Source organism: Rhineura floridana, chromosome 3 (genome assembly GCF_030035675.1).
Source record: "Rhineura floridana isolate rRhiFlo1 chromosome 3, rRhiFlo1.hap2, whole genome shotgun sequence".
In the NCBI taxonomy this organism is placed as follows: Eukaryota; Metazoa; Chordata; class Lepidosauria; order Squamata; family Rhineuridae; genus Rhineura; species Rhineura floridana.
The window spans coordinates 215,810,568-215,829,705 of record NC_084482.1 but is presented as its reverse complement, the minus strand read 5'-3'; the positions used below and the strand labels follow the sequence as shown (position 1 = coordinate 215,829,705).

At 44.9% G+C, this 19,138-nt stretch overlaps 1 protein-coding gene across 1 annotated transcript; it reads right to left on the bottom strand.

Moving 5' to 3' along the window:
• Window positions 1-3,957: 3,957 nt before the first annotated feature.
• On the bottom strand, window positions 3,958-19,065 carry LOC133381645 (zinc finger protein 420-like). Its single transcript, XM_061620990.1, has 9 exons — window positions 18,738-19,065; window positions 16,513-17,016; window positions 16,240-16,321; window positions 15,835-15,905; window positions 15,417-15,543; window positions 14,439-14,534; window positions 12,545-13,480; window positions 5,289-5,788; window positions 3,958-5,115 (listed from the first exon to the last, which is right to left on the bottom strand). The coding sequence occupies exons 2-9, from the start codon at window positions 16,819-16,821 to the stop codon at window positions 4,354-4,356; spliced, it is 2,883 nt and encodes a 960-aa protein (XP_061476974.1). The 5' UTR covers window positions 16,822-17,016; window positions 18,738-19,065; the 3' UTR covers window positions 3,958-4,353.
• Between the last annotated feature and the right edge of the window lie 73 nt (window positions 19,066-19,138).

Sequence of the window (19,138 nt, the reverse complement as noted above, 5' to 3'; positions counted from 1 at the left end):
TCTCTACCTCTCAGTCTAACCCACCTCATAGGGTTGTTGAAAGAATAAATTGGGGAGGGGGAGAACCTTGGGGGAAAGCTAAAAGCTGACATAAATGAGTACAGCACAAACAGAAATGCAGGAGGTGATCTGCCCCTCCTGAAGACCGAGGCCGCAAATCCTATATTACCCAAGAGTAAGTCTAATTGAACACAGTGGGACTTACTTCTGAGTAAACATGAATAGGCTTGGGCAGTGATGGGGAAGTTCCAGGAGCACTGATTTGGAGTGGGGGAGTGGGAAAGAAAGACAGCAAACGAGAAGTATCTGTGGAGACTCATCCCTGGGGACCCTGTAGTGTAAGCCAGCATCCCCTCTCGGTAGGTCGGGAGGAGACTGCCCCATATACACTATAATTCCCCCTCTCTCCCTCAACTAGGGTTGTCAGGTCCCTGGCCCGAGACTGATCCTGAATCTTTAGGAGAAGAGAAACTCAGCCAACTTCAGGTGTTCTCGCAACTCTGTAATGGGAAAAACCACAAGGTGGAATTCTACCTTCCTCCTGTACAACTTTTAAAGATACAGAAGACCTCCTGGAGGCCGGGCCTGGCAAGCAAGAGGTCTTCTGTATCTTTAAAAGTTGTGGAGGCAGAAGGGAGAATTCCACCTTGTGGTTTTTCCCATTACAGAGTTTATTATTTATTTATTTAAAATATTTATACCCTGCCCTTTTTCCAAGGAACTCAGGGCGGCTTACATTAAAACAGAAATAATTAATAAACATGATATTCAGTTTAAACAATTTAAAATGAAATTAAATAAACAAAGGTTAAAACTAACTACATTGGTCAAAAGCCCGTCTAAATAGAACGGTCTTCACCTGTGCACGAAAATTCGATAATGAGGAAGCCAACCGGACCTCAGTAGGGAGAGAATTCCACAGTCTAGGGGCGGCCACCAAAAAAGCCCTATTCTGTGTCTCTGCAAGATGAACTTGCAGGAAGGAAGGGGTAATGAGTAGGGTCTCGCTGGAGGATCTTAAAGTCCGAGCAGGTTCATAGAGGGAGAGGCACTCTGAGTTGCAAGAACACTTGCACTTGGTTGACTTTCTCTTCTAAAGATACAGGATCAGTCTCAGGCCAAGAACCTGGCAACCCTACCCTCAACCAATACCATTTAGGGCTCTCCATCTCACCCTGCTCCTTTTTTTTAGCTGATTCCTCTACCCCCTCTCCACACACACACCCAGCCATGTGAGGGAAAGGAGGGAGGCATGAAGACAGAGAAAAGATCCCAACTGACCTGCCATCTCATGGCATCACCGAGAAGCAGAGAAAGGGGGAGGGTAGGAAGCTGCCACTGCCTCCACCGCTGGCTTTCCTGAAGAGGGGCAATCCAACCTGGCTTCCACCTGCAGGCAGCAGTCTGGCGGGAAGGCATGTGGGCCTCCAAAGAGTTCCTGGGGCCCAAACCCACAGCTCTGACCTCACTGGAAGGCGGGGACTTGGAGCAGCTGGCTAGCTCATTTCACAAAAATTGCAGTGTGTGTGTGTAACACTCAAAAATGACCCATTCTACCTTGTCTGTCGCACAAAGCCCAGGCTTAGATGATGGTGGACCATAGCACACTATGGGTCATCAGGAAGAAACTCGCAAAGCACTGGTGGTCCACAGAGCACCGTTTGGGAATAGCTATTCTATGGTATTGTCGTTGCTGTATTACTCTGGTACACTTTCAATCAAAGGGTTAGCTCATTAGCCACGGCTTACGGAAGGAAGAAAACAATAGTTCCAGTATTTCATCTTGTCTGTGCGTTGATGTATTACTGTATGTAGAATTTTACTAGTGATTTTATGCTGGCTTTACAATGCAGGTGTATTAAATTTTGATTCCACTTCACATTGCACCTTACATGTGCAACTTAAATTCTCTTTCGAGCGCAGCAAACACGTTACTACATACAATTGCATGGATTACCAAGAATGATGCATCTGATGAAGTGGACCGTACAGCCCAAGAAAGCTTATGTCAGGTGCTGGTACTGTTCTTTTTCTTGTTTAGCTAAAATTGAAGTCTGATCTACTATACAGGGTTGTTGTGACAGGAAAATACTATAAAACATTTTAATTTAAAACACTGTCACAAAAACCGCAATGTTTAAAGGTTCACTGTTTCTTTCCAGAGGAGGTGGATGGGGAGAGAACGAAAGCAGGCGGAGGCTACATAACCTTTCTCCTAGCAGAGAGGCAATAGTGACAGCAGGGACTCCACCTGAACCTAAACAAGATACTTTTCAGGTTCATTAGATGCTAAGTGTTTGTGCAAGTGTAATGATTGTCCACAGTAAATTTGCAAAAGGTTTGGGAGAAAACCATAACAACTTGGCCACCCCTTAGTGACCTCACTGGCTGCTCAGGAGTCCAACCAGGTCCAATGACCATTAGCTGCCACTGCAAGAAAAGGTCAACATCTTTTTTTTTTATCATTAATTTTATTCAAATTTTCAAACAAAACAAAACAAAAAAGAAACAAATTAAACAATAAAATAAAATGTTGACTTCCAATTTGTCGCAGATCAGTTATAGGTCTATGATATATGACAAACCTGTCTCTTAATATATTACAAAATCACTTTCCTCCAGTAGTTATCTTAATTAATCATCAAATCTCATTAACATCACTTTATTCTTTCCACAAAAAGTCAAAGAGAGGTTTCCACTCCTTGAGAAATATATCCCTCGATTTTTCTTCAAATAAACATGTCAATTAATCCATCTCATCAAGTCTACTAGGACCAGTAATTTCAATAGCCATTTTTCCATTATCAGTATTAATTCCATCTTCCAACTTCCATCCTTGCACCCATAATAATCTTGCTATCATAGTCATATAGTAAGAGTCTGATGGGAATTTCCTTCATCACAAATATTTCCTTGCCATCAATTCTGAATGTGTTGCTGAAATATTGTTGTAAAGTCATATCTCTATTCCTCTTTTTTACGAAATGCACTAGCACATCTCTTGAGAGTTTTTCCATTGTCACATATCTGGAATTAATTCTATAAATTTTCTCTATTTCAAGTTCCATCAAATCATTCCAGTCCAGAAATTCCATCGAAACATTGATAGCTTTATCTCTGATATCTTCATCAATTTCTCCAGGGACAACGCCGAATTCCAAACAGTAATCTTTATCTCCAGGATCCACAAACTCCAAATATTTTTCCAGTTCCACACTTGATATATCTGTTCCAATCTCCAGGACTTGCATCCTCCCTTCAATTTTTGCCATAAAGTCCAAATCTTTTTCCAATTCCACATTTGATATATCTGATCCAATCTCCAGAATTTGCTCCTTCCCTTTAATTTCTTTTTCATATTCTATTGCTTGTCCATCTGCTTCTTTTCTCATATAATCCTTTATTTCTTTCAACTCCTGTTTCACTTTACCAAATTCAGTTGCCATCTCTTGTCTACTCTGTCCCAGTTCTTGTTTCGTTATCTTAATCTCATCCATTATCTTCTGAAACATATCCAGAGGGGAAAACCCTTCCAGGGGTACATCCAGTGTCTCTGCCACTTCTTTGATTGTCATTCTTAAAGCCGAAAAAAAACCCTTCAAATTTCCAATATAGCCACAATTCCCAAGCAAAGAATAATTTGCTTCTTTTTCCAGCAATAAGGGAGTTAATATTCCAGGCCTGTTGACATCTGGCCAGCACAGTTCTTATCTCCCGCACATCCAAGAATGCAAAACAAATTTGGTTCACAGCGCCGAACAATTAGTAACATACACGAACAGCAGATTCATCTAAAGAAAGTAGTCCAAGAAAAAGTAGTCCCAGACATATATCAATCAAATAATCATCTAAATCAGATTTTCTCTTCGGGTAAGTTGCCCCTCATCCGTTTTAATCTTTATAGTTTTCAAATTCAGGCCTGCTTTTTGCCATAAAAAATAAGATAAGCTTTTTAAATTTTCTTTCCTCCTCCTTAATTCCTTGTATAAAAGAGAGAAGTGTAACTCACCCAGGTATCTCAATTGCTGATTCCCAAACAAATCTCTTTTACTGTAGTAATTTAAGCCAAATGATAAGATTAGACAGAAGAAAGCTCGCCCGTTGTGGATCGTTTAAAAGAAAAAAGTCTCGCTTTTTTTCAGCCCAGCTTGCTGGAAGTCCTAACTCCGTCCTCGGCTGCTAGGTATGCCTTCCTTTCTCAGGGAATTCCTGATCAATTCCAGCCACCGACAGCCCAACGAAGTTTCTGTGGATAATCTCTTCGGTTCACCCTTGCCTGGGAGAACATTTACACCAGTCAAACTTCCCTTTTGACTGATTTTAAACTGAAAAAAGCTTCCTCTGAGACAGAGCTCATCTCAGAGGCAGCCACAAGCGGAGCAATCTTCCGGGAAGTCCAAAGAAAAGGTCAACATCTTTAAGTAGTCCGATCACAGTGGTCCCACCTTGGTGACCTCTGAGCAGCTCCGACAGGCCGCTCACCTCTTTTATAGTTTCTCTCCTATGTGAATTCTTTGATGAGAAGTGACGTCTCTTGCAGCTGAAGCTTTTTCCACATTCCAGGCACTGATGTGGGTTTTCCCCTGTATGAATTCTTTGATGAGCAGTGAAATTGTCTGTCCGACTGAAGCTCTTTCCACATTCCAGACATTGGTATGGTTTCTCCCCTGTATGAATTCTTTGATGAGAAGTGAAAGTGTCTCTCCGACTGAAGCTCTTTCCACATTCCAAGCATTGATAGGGTTTCTCCCCTGTATGAATTCTTTGATGGGCAGTGAAATTGTCTCTCCGACTGAAGCTCTTTCCACATTCCAAGCATTGATAGGGCTTCTCCCCTGTATGATTTCTTTGATGATGACAGAAGTCTGTGCTTCCATTAAAGCTCTTTCCACATTCCAAGCATTGGTATGGTTTCTCTCTTTTATGAATTTTTTTATGGGAAGTGAGATGGTCACTCCAACTAAAGCTCTTGCCACATTCCAAACACTGATAAGGTTTCTCCCCAGTATGAATTTTCTTATGGGAAGTGAGATTGGTGCTCTGACTGAAGTTCCTTCCACATTCTAGGCATTGATATGGTTTCTCCCCTGTATGGATTCTTTGATGAGAAGTAGACTTTCTTTCCAGATGAAGCTTTTTCTACATTCCGAACAGTGATATGGTTTCTCCCCTCTATGAATTCTTTGATGGGAAGTGAGCCTAATCTTATAGATGAAGCTCTTTCCACATTCCAAGCATTCGTATGGTTTTCCCCCTGTATGAATTCTTTGATGGGAAGTGAGCCTTACCTTGGAGATGAAGTTCTTTCCACATTCCAAGCATTCATATGGTTTTTCCCCTGTATTAATTTTTTGATGGATAGTGAGATGGCTGTTGCGACTAAAGCTCTTCCCACATTTCAAGCACTGATATGGTTTCTCCCCGCTATGAATTCTCTGATGACGACAAAGGTCTGTGCTTGCATTAAACCTCTTTCCACACTGCAAGCATTGATATGGTTTCTCCCCTGTATGAATTCTTTGATGGGAAGTGAGATGGTCACTCCGACTGAAGCTCTTTTCACATTCCAGGCACTGGTATGGTTTCTCCCCTATATGAATTCTTTGATGGGCAGAGAGATTGTCTCTCCGACTGAAGTTCTTTCCACATTCCAAGCACTGATATGGTTTTTCCCCTGTATGAATTTTTTGATGGATAGTGAGATGGCTGCTCCGACTAAAGCTTTTCCCACATTTCAAGCACTGATATGGTTTCTCCCCGCTATGAATTCTCTGATGACGACAAAGGCCTGTGCTTGCATTAAACCTCTTTCCACACTGCAAGCATTGATATGGTTTCTGCCCACTGTGAATTCTTTGATGGGAACTCTGACTGAAGCTCTCTCCACACTCCATAGGGAGAAGGACATGGCTTGTCCACTGTTTGGATTTTGCCGTGGTCTTTTTTATTCTTGGTTTCCAATTGGTCACCTTCTGCATTGAAGAAGAAACAATTAGAGCCTTATGAGTAACTGGAGACTCCAATTATTGAACAATGCCAGTTAACGCTTGAGATTAAAGGAAGAACAGAAGGAACTTAGATGGGAGGGAGATCTTACTAGTGCATTCACTGCCTCTGCTGGCCGACATTAACCGATATCTGGCATGCTAAAGATTGTTGTATGTGGACCATGGAGACCTGGGTTAAGCTTCCAGGTCAGTGATGAAGCTCACTGGATGGTCTTGGGCGAATCGCTCTCAGCCTAGCCTGCTTCCCAAGATTGATGTGCAGGTAAATTCAACACCATGTGCAACAGAAAGATACAAATATGATAAAATATGAAGTTTAGGCCTCATCAGTCAGTGGCAGAAGATGTCATCTGCAGGCAGAAGGCCCCAAGGCCAGCCCTGGACTTCTCCAGCTAAAGCAGTGGTAGGAAACCTCCAGCCCGTGTGCCTAATTATGTCCAGCAGGGGTCGTGAGTGGGCCTGTAAGGATGTTTTCTCCATATCTGTGACCTCGGGCTAGACAGGTAAAGGCATGGCTGCAAACAAACAATCGAGAGCTTATAACGCATTCCCAATTGTTCTACATCAAGCAGGGTTCTCTCCCGGTGCCGATCAGCTGATGGGTGCTTTGGGCCGTCACTTTGACATCCATTTGCAAGAGGCTGGAATACAAAGTGAGAGAGCCAATGGGCACTAAGAACATAAGAACATAAGAAGAGCCTGCTGGATCAGGCCAGTGGCCCATCTAGTCCAGCATCCTGTTCTCACAGTGGCCAACCAGGTGCCTGGGGGAAGCCCGCAAGCAGGACCCGAGTGCAAGAACACTCTCCCCTCCTGAGGCTTCCGGCAACTGGTTTTCAGAAGCATGCTGCCTCTGACTAGGGTGGCACAGCACAGCCATCACGGCTAGTAGCCATTGATAGCCCTGTCCTCCATGAATTTGTCTAATCTTCTTTTAAAGCCATCCAAGATGGTGGCCATTACTGCATCTTGTGGGAGCAAATTCCATCGTTTAACTATGTGCTGAGTAAAGAAGTACTTCCTTTTGTCTGTCCTGAATCTTCCAACATTCAGCTTCTTTGAATGTCCACGAGTTCTAGTATTATGAGAGAGGGAGAAGAACTTTTCTCTATCCACTTTCTCAATGCCATGCATAATTTTATACACTTCTATCATGTCTCCTCTGACCCGCCTTTTCTCTAAACTAAAAAGCCCCAAATGCTGCAACCTTTCCTCATAAGGGAGTCGCTCCATCCCCTTGATCATTCTGATTGCCCTCTTCTGAACCTTTTCCAACTCTATAATATCCTTTTTGAGATGAGGCGACCAGAACTGTACACAGTATTCCAAATGCGGCCGCACCATAGATTTATACAATGGCATTATGATATCGGCTGTTTTATTTTCAATTTCCTAATTATCCCTAGCATGGAATTTGCCTTTTTCACAGCTGCCGCACACTGGGTCGACATTTTCATTGTGCTGTCCACATTGTGCTGATGACACTAAATTGTTCAGGGTTGTTAAAACAAAAAGGGATTGCGAAGAGCTCCAAAAAGACCTCTCCAAACTGAGTGAATGGGCGGGAAAATGGCAAATGCAATTCAATATAAACAAGTGTAAAGTTATGCATATTGGAGCAAAAAATCTGAATTTCACATATACGCTCATGGGGTCTGAACTGGTGGTGACCGACCAGGAGAGAGACCTCGGGGTTGTAGTGGACAGCACGATGAAAATGTCAACCCAGTGTGCGGCAGCTGTGAAAAAGGCAAATTCCATGCTAGGGATAATTAGGAAAGGTATTGAAAATAAAACCTCCGATATCATAATGCCGTTGTATAAATCTATGGTGCGGCCGCATTTGGAATACTGTGTACAGTTCTGGTCACCTCATCTCAAAAAGGATATTATAGAGTTGGAAAAGGTTCAGAAGAGGGCAACCAGAATGATCAAGGGGATGGAGCGACTCCCTTATGAGGAAAGGTTGCAGCATTTGGGGCTTTTCAGTTTAGAGAAAAGGCGGGTCAGAGGAGACATGATAGAAGTGTACAAAATTATGCATGGCATTGAGAAAGTGGATAGAGAAAAGTTCTTCTCCCTCTCTCATAACACAAGAACTCGGGGACATTCAAAGAAGCTGAATGTTGGAAGATTCAGGACAGACAAAAGGAAGTACTTCTTTACTCAGCGCATAGTTAAACTATGGAATTTGCTCCCACAAGACGCAGTAATGGCCACCAGCTTGGATGGCTTCAAAAGATTAGACAAATTCATGCAGCACGGGGCTATCAATGGCTACTAGCCGTGATGGCTGTGCTGTGCCACCCTAGTCAGAGGCAGCATGCTTCTGAAAACCAGTTGCCGGAAGCCTCAGGAGGGTAGAGTGTTCTTGCACTCGGGTCCTGCTTGTGGGCTTCCCCCAGGCACCTGGTTGGCCACTGTGAGAACAGGATGCTGGACTAGATGGGCCACTGGCCTGATCCAGCAGGCTCTTCTTATGTTCTTATGTTCTTAACAGTAATGAGGATTTCAAAACATGGAATAGGAATTAGAGAAGGAATGTCAGAAGCAGAAACCTAATGAGTTTTGGCTATCTTTCTTTGGATGCTTTCTAAATAATATTGAGCAGTTAGTAGGATCTTTCCTTCACCTTCTGAGCCCCTTGGAACCATCCAGATGAAATATCCTCATCATCTCCTCTTCCACCTTCTTGTCCTCTGCCTGGCTCAGGAGGAAACCTTCTGCCAGGGCCACCGCCTGGGAAGTGGTCTCCGCTCCACGTTCCCTTGCCCAGCTCTCCATCTCTGGGGGAAAGGACAGCCAAGAACTTCTCCAGGATCACAAGGTCCGGGATCTGATTGATGGTGGAGTTGTCTCCAAACTTCTCAGGGCCCCTCGGCCACCTGATAACAGAAATGCCTTAAGTGCTGGCACTGCATGTCTGCATGTCCTCATCCAGGACCTTCTGTACTGTTCTTTCCCAGAATCCCCCACTTAAAAAAAAAGAATTTATTGTACATACCCACAAGCAAAAGTGTAAAATACATCACCAGCAAACATACAGAAGACAGATATTGGGGTATAGTTATAGACATATATAAAACTCAAATGAGAAGACTTCTTGAAGTACAAGCATGTCATCCCAACCTCAGATGTCGGTACAGGAGCTCCAATTTCTGACTCAAGGCCAGGGCTGATCTTAGAGGTGCTACCAAGCCCTACAAAGCCAAGACACTGGGGAGAGGGAATCCTTTAGCAAGTGTGGATGAGTCTTACTAGGAAGCAAGGCTGGATTATAATGGTGTATTGGGAGTCTCTAGCCCTTCTAGAGAGCCAGTGTGGCGTAGTGGTTAAGGTGTTGGACTACGACCAGGGAGACCAGGGTTCAAATCCCCACATAGCTATGAAGCTCACTGGGTGACTTTGGGCCAGTCACTGCCTCTCAGCCTCAGAGGAAGGCAATGGTAAACCCCCTCTGAATACCGCTTATCATGAAAACCCGGTTCACAGAGTCGCCATAAGTCGGAATCAACTTGAAGGCAGTACCACCCACCAGCCCTTCTAGAAAGGAAGTTAAGCAAAATATGCAGCAATGTCTAAGCCAACATTTCTCAGACCATGGGCCAGGGGCAACTACTGGGCCTCAGCAGCCTTCCAGGTGGGCTTCAGATCCATGTCACTCCCCACTCTAAGATGGCCCCACCTCAGCTTTGCAAGGCCAGAGAAGTCATTTTGGTGCTCTGTACTTTTCCATTTTTTTTGAACCAATGAGTGAAGTCAGAGCTGTGATTGGCAAGTGAGTTGTCTGGACACCAGGCAATCCCTGGGGTCTGAAACAGCTGCTGTTTCCACCTCTGATTTAGTGCACTTTTCATTCTAGCATCTTTCCTGTACATCTGAGATCAGGAACAAGTTGTTATCTGCAAATACTTCTACACTAAGTGTGGGGGGAATGCTAAACAATCACACACACACACACAATATCAAATGTGAAAACTTGGCAAAGAGGCCTAGGCATGTCTTCTATTTGCAGTGGATAAAGTCCCGACATTCAATAAAAATTCTCTGTATAGTTAACTTGCAGTATAATTGTATGCACGTCTACTCAGAAATAAGCAGAGCTTGGAAAAGTTACTTTTTTTAAACTACAACTCCCATCAGCCCCAGCCAGCATGGCCACTGGATTGGGCTGATGGGAGTTGTAGTTCAAAAAAGTAACTTTTCCAAGCTCTGGAATAAGTCTATTTTTGTTTAGTCGGCCTTACTCCTGTGTAAGTTAAAGTGGGTACAGAATTGCAGGAATCAGGCCACATTAAGATTGGTTGAAGCTTTGGAGCTGTACTAATTTGCAAATGTGCAAAGATGCTGCTCTGCCACCTCTTGATCTGTCTCCAGATTTCTCAGTAGCCCAGACTCGGGATTTAGTACCAAATTCACATCCAAATAACCACGCCAAATTATAAGCAGATTTATAAATAAATATTTAAAAACAGCAGCATAAAAGAACATGTAGACCAGTGAGAAACAGGAAGAGAAAAAGTTATTAAGAAACACCAAAGTATATTTAGGGAATTACAAAACAATATATCTAACTTGCCTACTCTGAAGCAAACACGTAGAGCAGCCTTTCCCAACTACTGTGCCTCCAGAGGTTGTTGGACCACAACTCCCATCTTTCCTGACCGTTGGCAATGCTGGCTGAGGCTGATGGGAGTTGCGGTGCAACAACCTCTGGAGGCACACTGGTTGGGAAAGGCTGACTTAGAGCAATGACCCCACAGAACAATGCAATCTTCACAGGTGTCAACATCCAAGGCGTGAACCAACATCCCAGGCAACAGGTGGGATAAAAAAGCCAAATCGTTTTTACAGAAAAGCCTTGGCAACAGCAAGGCAGGCTTCTTGAGGAATCAGAGGGGCAGCTCACTGGAATGTTCCAGGACCTGGCCGTATGGTGAGAACTCACCACAGAGGTATTTGATCCAATTAGCAGAGCTGCCAGGTTGACCTTGAAGTGTAGCTTGCACAGGATAACACAGGTGCAAGAGATGAACTCACAGCCAGTTAGTGGGGGGAAACTTGGTGAAAAACCTTTTCTCACACAGGCAAATTCTCTACCCAGACCTCTGAGCACAAGAGCCATTTTCTGAACCAAGAAATCCTTTGTTGACAACCGTTCTTTATTTCTCGGTATTACATTTATATCTCCTTCAGCTTTCCTCCAAGGAGCTCAAGGTGGCATTCCTGGGTCTCCTTTTCCCAAATGTTATCCTCACAACAATCCTGTGAGGTAGGTCAGGGTGAGAGACAGTGACAGGCCCAAGCTCACACAATGAGCTTCATGGCTGTGTTTTTTTAAAACCCTGATCCCCAGGTCCTACTCCACTTAACAGCCTTCCACCTTATCCCTCGTTCTGGAAAGAAGATGTAGAAATGAATAAAATGGGGAAGGAAAATATTCTTTCCTCATAAGTCTTGAAATTTACATGGACCCTTCTTAACAGTTCTCTGTGGCACCTTTAAGACTAACCAGTATAGACTGCAACACTAAACATATGAGAGTAATCCCCATGGAATCGAGGGGGCTTACTTCTGAATAATGTAGGCTGATTGCGACATGAACCCAGTGGCGTCACTAGGGTTGGTGTCACCCAGTGCAGCCCGCAGCGCATTCTCTCTGAGACTGTGAGTGATCGTGCGTGCACAGCCTCTGAGAGGGCACAGCCAAACGACAGGGCCCGGGGGTGCACCACCGCCTCGTTGCTGCCGCTTCCACCTTCTAACAGCCGAGGAAGGCAGCCAGCGCGGCACGCGAAGGCTCTCGTTGGTGCCTTGGCGGTGCCTGGGGGGAGCGGCTCTGGGTGTCACCCCCGTCTGGTGGTGTCACCCGGTGCGGCCCGCACCTGCCGCACCGCCCTAGTGACGCCCCTGCATGAACCCACACTAGATTTCCTGAAAGGAATTCTGAATGATAAGACGCTTAATTAGGGGCGATGTACTAATAAAGCTGCAATGTTTAAGTGTCCACTATTTCTTTCCAGAGGAGGAGGATAGGGAGAGAATGAAAACAGGTGGAGGCTACACAATCTTTCTCTGAGCAGAGAAGCAACAGTGATAGCAGGGACTCCACCTGAATCAAAGTAAGACACTTTTCAGTTTTGTTACATGCTAAGTATTTGCACAACTGTAATGCTTAAGCGTCCACAGCTACTTTTCAAACGAGGAAGATAAGGAAAAAGCCAAAACAATTTGGCCACACCTCAGTAGCCTCACTGGCTGCCACGCAACCCCAGGGGGCCCAATGGCCACCAGCTGCCACTACAAGAAATGGGTCAGCCCCTTTACACAGTTTCACCTCACTGGCCATGCCTTGGTGACTTCTGAGCAGCCCTGCCAGGTCCACTGACCACCTGCTGCCACCTTTTTTCATAGTTTGTCTCCTAAGTGAATTCTTTGATGGAAATTGAGATTTCTCTTGCAGCTGAAGCTCTTTCCACATTCCAAACACTGATGTGGTTTTTCCCCTGTGTGGCTTCTGTGATGCACAGTAAGGCTTATGCTGTGACGGAAACTCCTTCCACATTCCAAGCATTGATATGGTTTCTCACTTGTGTGAATTCTTTGATGGGAAGTGAGACTGGAGCTCTGACTGAAGCTCTTTCCACATTCCAAGCACTGATACGGTTTCTCCCCTGTATGAATTCTTTGATGACGACAAAAGTCTGTGCTTGCATTAAAGCTCTTTCCACATTCCAGGCAATGATATGGCTTCTCCCCTGTATGAATTCTTTGATGGGATGTGAGACTTTTCCTCCAGCTGAAGCTCTTTCCACATTCCAAGCACTGATATGGTTTCTCCCCACTGTGAATTCTTTGATGGGAAGTGAGACTTTTCTTCCAACTGAAGCTTTTTCCACATTCCAAGCAATGATATGGTTTCACCCCTGTATGAATTCCTTGATGGGTAGTGAGACTTTTCTTACAGCTGAAGCCCTTTCCACATTCCAAGCAGTGATAGGGTTTCTCCCCACTGTGAATTCTTTGATGGGAAGTGAGACTTTTCTTACAGCTGAAGCCCTTTCCGCATTCCAAGCAGTGATAGGGTTTCTCTCCACTGTGAATTCGTTGATGGGAAGTGAGATTGGAGTTTTGACTGAATCTCCTTCCACATTCCAAGCACTGATATGGCTTCTCCCCACTGTGAATTCTTTGATGACGACAGAAGTCTGTGCTTGAATTAAAGCTCTTTCCACATTCCAGGCATTGGTACGGTTTCTCCCCACTATGAATTCTTTGATGGGAAGTGAGATGGAACCTCTGTCTGAAGCTATTTCCACATTCCAAGCATTGGTAGGGTTTCTCCTCACTGTGAATTCTTTGATGAGAGCTCTGACTGAAGCTGTCTCCGCACTCTAAATAAATATAAGGCTTCTCCACTGTTCGGATTTTGTTGTGGTCTTTTTTATTCTTGGTTTCCAACTGGTCACCTTCTGCATTAAAGAAGAAACAATTAAGAGACTTATGAGGAAATGGATCCTCAAATTATTGAACAATGCTAGTTAACACTTGAGATTAATTTAAATGGGAGGGAGATCCTACTAGGGCATTCACTGCCTCTACTGGGTGACATTAACTGATAGCTGGTGTGCTACAGACTGTTAGGTTTAGACCTTGGAGACTTGGGTTAACCTTCCAGGTCAGGGATGAAGCTCAGAGTTGGGTGGGGTGCATCCCTCTCAACCTAGCATACTTCACAAGATTGATGTGCAGCTCAATGCAACAAAGCCATGCACATTGGCTTATGAACTGTCAGGAACAATGGGACAATACAAATGAAATTAAACAAAAAACGGTTGGGCAGAGGATGTCATTTGCAGGCAGAAAGCCCCAAGGCCAGCCCTGGGCTTCTCCAGCTAAAGCAGTGATGGGAAACCTCTCACTCATGGATCTAATTATGCCCGGCAGGAGTCCTGATTTAACCTGCAAGGTTGGTTTCCCCAAACCTGTAACCTCAAGGGTTGGCAGGTAAAAACATGGCAGCAAACAAACAATCAAGATCGTATAATGTGCTCCCAAATTTTTGTTTTTCAAGTGGGGATCTCTCTCAGTGCCAATGAGCTGATGGACACTTACAGCCATCACTTGGAAGTCTGCTTGCAAAAAGCATCCCATTTCAAAATGAGCCCTCGGAGCCAGTCAGCTGCTTGGCACTGACAGCTGGCCTTCAAAGGATCTCAGCATTGCCCTTCCGCATTGTCACCTCATTTCATAATGATGTCAGGAGATTGACAGGTGGGCATCCCTGCCCACACTTCCAAGTTGGCCCACAGGGTAAGGAAAGGAAGGATCCAGCCGCCCTGCCAGATCTAATTGCTCATCCCTGAGGTAAAGTGTGATGTGCTGGGCATGAGACTTTAGACAGATGCAGCCTGTCAGAACAGATAATACCATGATATGCCACTGGCTGGAGCAGGGATCTTCTTTCAGGCTTCTGGGATTGTACAATGGCTCTGGTCTGCATTTGCCACATTGTTCCATATTCATCTAAGCACATACGGAAAAATTAGGAAAAAATCCATATAATTGCCTATAAAACCCAGTGAGGAATGAGAGCCCATGTGGTGTAGTGGCCACAGTGTCAGGTGGGACCTGGGAGACCAGGGTTCGAATCCCCACTCAGCCATGAAGCTCACTGGGTGACCTTGGGCCAGGCAAAGTCTCTCAGCCTAACCTACCTCACAGGGTTGTTGTGAGGATAAAATCACAAGGGGGACAACCATGTTTGCACACCACTTTGAATTCCTTGGACGAAAAGTGAGATAAAAATGTAATAATAATTAAAAACCAAAATATACATTTGGTTTTTTGCAGGGGGAGGTTTCTACATAAAATCAGTCTAACTTTGCTAGTTATAAGAGTCTTGGATTTCACAGCAAGTACAGAGTTCCTTGCAGAAAGGTGGTTTTGAAAACATCTTGGGACTCCTGAGTAGATATTTTCACAAAGGGAAAATCCTCACATATATATATGGGAATGTGAGACCGGTAAAAGCCCACCTTTTTTCTGAGAATGACTGTTGTTTGGCTCAGTCATGAACTACACTCCATCTCTGTTGCCAGTGGTCTCTTTGGCCAACCAAAGAAAACGACAGAGGCTACTTCCACTCCGCTAACAATTCTGAAACTTACATTTCAGAAAGCCTGGGGAGTTCAGACCAGTTGGACTACTGCATAGATGGGCATAACTGGAGGATACGTATTGAGAGACAAAACAGTAGATAGATGTCCATTCTAGATTAACTGCAGGGGGGTTACAATCCCAGATGCTGCAGGTGGCGCTATTGAACCAGATCAGAATGCTGGGGTTCATCATGTATAGAATTAACTGAATTTCACAACAGATACTATCATCCAACAAAAGCCTTACCAAGTGAGGCCACAACTCCAAAATTCTCCTCCATGACTTCCTTATGCAGAGCTCTCTGGTCAGGATCCAGCAGCGCCAACTCCTCTTCCGTGAAATGCACAGCCACATCCTCAAAGGACACCGGACCCTAAAAGAGAGAGACAACATTTCCTCCTGAAAAGATTATCTACTACTAACTGCTGTAGCAGATAATCTTTTTAATGGAATTGTTTTACTGCGTATTTTAATAATGTGTATTTATATTTTAATCTTCATGTAGCTGGTTTTTATACTTTATAAACTGCAGAGTAGCCTATTTTGGCATTCAGCAGTATATAAATTAATAAAGAAAGAAATGAATGCTAGCTATCTCCAAAAGACCTGTTAAGATGAGTTGGCTTGTGCCCCAGCCTCTCCCCCCACTGATTCATCCACCTACCTGATCCACTGCTTCCCTGCTGCCACAAAGAACAGACGGTCGAGGAGGTCTTGCCAAAATCATTCTGTCCCCTGTGAGAGACAAACGAGAGGGACAGCCACTAGGACGTCCTTGTCTCAGAGATTCAGTGATGCATGTCTAACACATGGGCCTTAGAAAAAGTCTTATCTGTTGAGTGTTTGTACCCATTTTAGAGTTCGGTTGCGTGAAAACACATCTCTCTCCCTCTGGTCTTTTGGCCACAAATCGAAGTACTGGTCCCCATGTTTTGTAAATAAGGGCAGTTTTGAGCCGTGATAAAAGGTGGAAGACAAATGTCTTCCCACAAAGATTAAAAGAGCCCTTGGCTGGGTTTCAGAATCTATAAAGGGAGACGAAATTGAGCTACATCCCATCAATCCTTACCCAGTGGCCTCTGTCTGGTGTCTGATGGAGTCCTCTCTGCCTCAGGGAAATCAGTGCTCATTTCTGCAAGGGGATCCTTTCTCTGAAACAGTAATGAGGATTCCAAATGGGGAGAAGGATCAGAAAAGAAATCACAGATGCAAAAACTTAAAGGGTCTTGATTATCCTTCCTTGGGTGCTTTCTGAAAAGGGGTGGGCAATCAGCAGAGAATATTGGGATACCCTCCTTCACATTCTTGGCCCCTTGGAACTATCCCAATGAAAGACACTCACCTGCTGCTCTGCCTGCTTCTTGTCCTCTGCCTGGCTCAGGAGGAAACCTTCGGCCAGGGCCACCGCCTGGGAAGTGGTCTCCGCTCCACATTCCCTCACCCAGCTCTCCATCTCCGCTGGAAGGACAGCCAAGAACTGCTCCAGGATCACCAGGTCCAGCATCTGATTCTTTGTGTGTCGCTCTGGCTTCAGCCACTGCCGGCAGAGACGGTGCAGTCGGCTGCAAACCGCTCGGGGCCTCTCAGCCTCCTTGTAGCAGAAACGCCTGAACTGCTGGCTCCGCACATCTGAGCCAAGGACTTTCTGCATTGCTGTTTCCCAGAATTCCACACTGCTCTCTACTGTCTTGATATGAGGACCTCTTCCTACTTTGGGCCCTTTGCAGAAGGGCGAGTCTTCCACTGCCGTCCTTAAGCTCTGCACCACAGAATCCTCCCACAGAGCTGAAGGAACGCCTTTGTCTTCTGCCAGTTTCTCAGGGCTAATTAGAGGCACTACCAAGTCCTGCAAAGCCAAGACATTGTTCTGTCAGGACAGGAAAAAGGATGGATGAGTCTGGCTGTCAGCAAGATCTTCTTCCAGAAGAGAATCATGCTGAATGCCCTCACTCAAAAAGAAACTAGCTACTGAAGGGGGCGTCATTCCCCCACACAAGTACAATGGGTGAAAGCTTTCAGTCTGACTAAGTATCTGAAGGTGTGGCGTGGGCCCTACTGACCTGTCCCTTACAACTCCTCTCCTCTGCGCATACTCCCTGTCTCAGCCTTTCATTGTGCCCTTGTCCCTTCTCCACCCAAAGTTCCCAGCCACAGCACTTCTCAACCTTGAGGGCCGCAGCTCAGTGGCAGACCATCTGCTTTGCATGCGGAAGGTCCCAGGTTCAATCCCCAACAGCATCTGAGATCTGGTACACTGCTTCTGTACATGGAGGTTTTATTCCCCTCACAGCTACTCACCTTGCCTTCACATGACCCTTTTGGCATATCCCTGCCCCAACAGTTCTCTAACTGGAACAAAACATTCTCTGTCTTTTTCTTTCCCCATCCTTTCGTTGTCTATATCCTCTTACACAGACCCATCAGTCAGAGAAACACATCCCCATCCAGTTGCACTCCAAAATTATATCACTAACTGGAACGCTTATCATCTACAGTTTGTATGCTCCATTTTCACCCTGCAGATGCCTGCTTCCATTAACACTGCAATCTGCAATCCAAACCTCAATCTGCGAGAAGGTTTTTGCCTGCCCCCACTTCAGCCCACCACTCCCGGTATGAGCCACCAGATTCAGCGGTGGTTATGCAGCGCCGTTGCACCCCATGGTAGCTTGTTTCATTGGGCTCATTTTATTGCAGTTTCAATTGCGGATGTTTACTGTTTATTGTTTTGATTAAATTGTTTCATTGTTTCAGTCAGTATTTTTTAACGTTTATTTTTTTGTAATTGTTTTTATCCTTGTAAACCACTTAGAAATCTTAGCAATTAAGTGGTACAGAAATTAACTAATTGCTATTGGTTGTAGAAGATGGGGTTAGGTGGGGAGAAGCACAATGGGACACTGGAGAATATTCTTAGATATTTTTATAATGGTTATGTTTGGTTTGTTTTATTTATTCTGTTATGTACATTGTTGAAATTTATTGTTTACTTATGTTTATTTAAAATGTGATGTATTTTTCCTTTTAACTGTACCAAATATGCATTGTATATTATATATTGTACTGTATATTGATTTTTATATTGTAAACCGCCCAGAGAGCTTCGGCTACGCGGCGGTATAGAAATTTAATTAATAAATAATTAATAATTTCTTTTGTTTTCATTTCCGTTCAATACAACACATTTGTTTACTTCCACTCAAGGCCTCTTGCATTTGATTCAAAGACCGCCAGCAGTTCCCAGCAGGGTTTTCTATCCAGTCTCCAAAGATTCCCTCAGCATCTCAGGGGTTGCATGTCTGAATGGGCGCATGCGGGTCAGCCAGCCCAGGAGGCCTGATAGCACCACTCCCTGGTTAATGCTGGGGGCATAAATTCGAATCAAAATGCAATGGAAGATGCCCTTGCATCCAGATCCGCTCAGCGTTGCAGACGTCGTGCCTTTTCCTGATTTGGCTGTTGTAATGGATCTCGGGTGGATCTCCCCAACAGCCTTCCGATACGCCCTCCCCCGCGGCCCTGCCACCCCTTCACCCAAATGAACAAAGTGGGGGAGGGAAGACGCACCACATTCCAGAAGAGACCGGCCCCAGCGCAGCGCTTGGGAACGAGAAAGGCCGTTTTCCACTCCACAAGTGAGAAGCCGGGCAGGGCAGGGGATCTGCAGGGGGGGAAGCGCTGAGGATCCGGGAGATCCCGCCCCAGTTCTTCTTTTCCTCCTCCCCAAATTCCTTTCCTCTCTAGGAAGGAGAGGTAGGCGGAGGACCCTGCAATGGGAGCGGTGGGGTCTAGGTGCCCCTTTGGGCTGCATGCATTAGTCCTCCGATTTTGACAGGGCAACTTAAAAGACTTCCCGCCCCTTTTCTCTCCTCACACCGTATACACCTTGCGCCAGTCTTTCCCCGCCTTTTAAACTCATTGCTCCCTCTTTCTCCTGGCCAAGAAAACAGCCAAGCGACTCTATACTT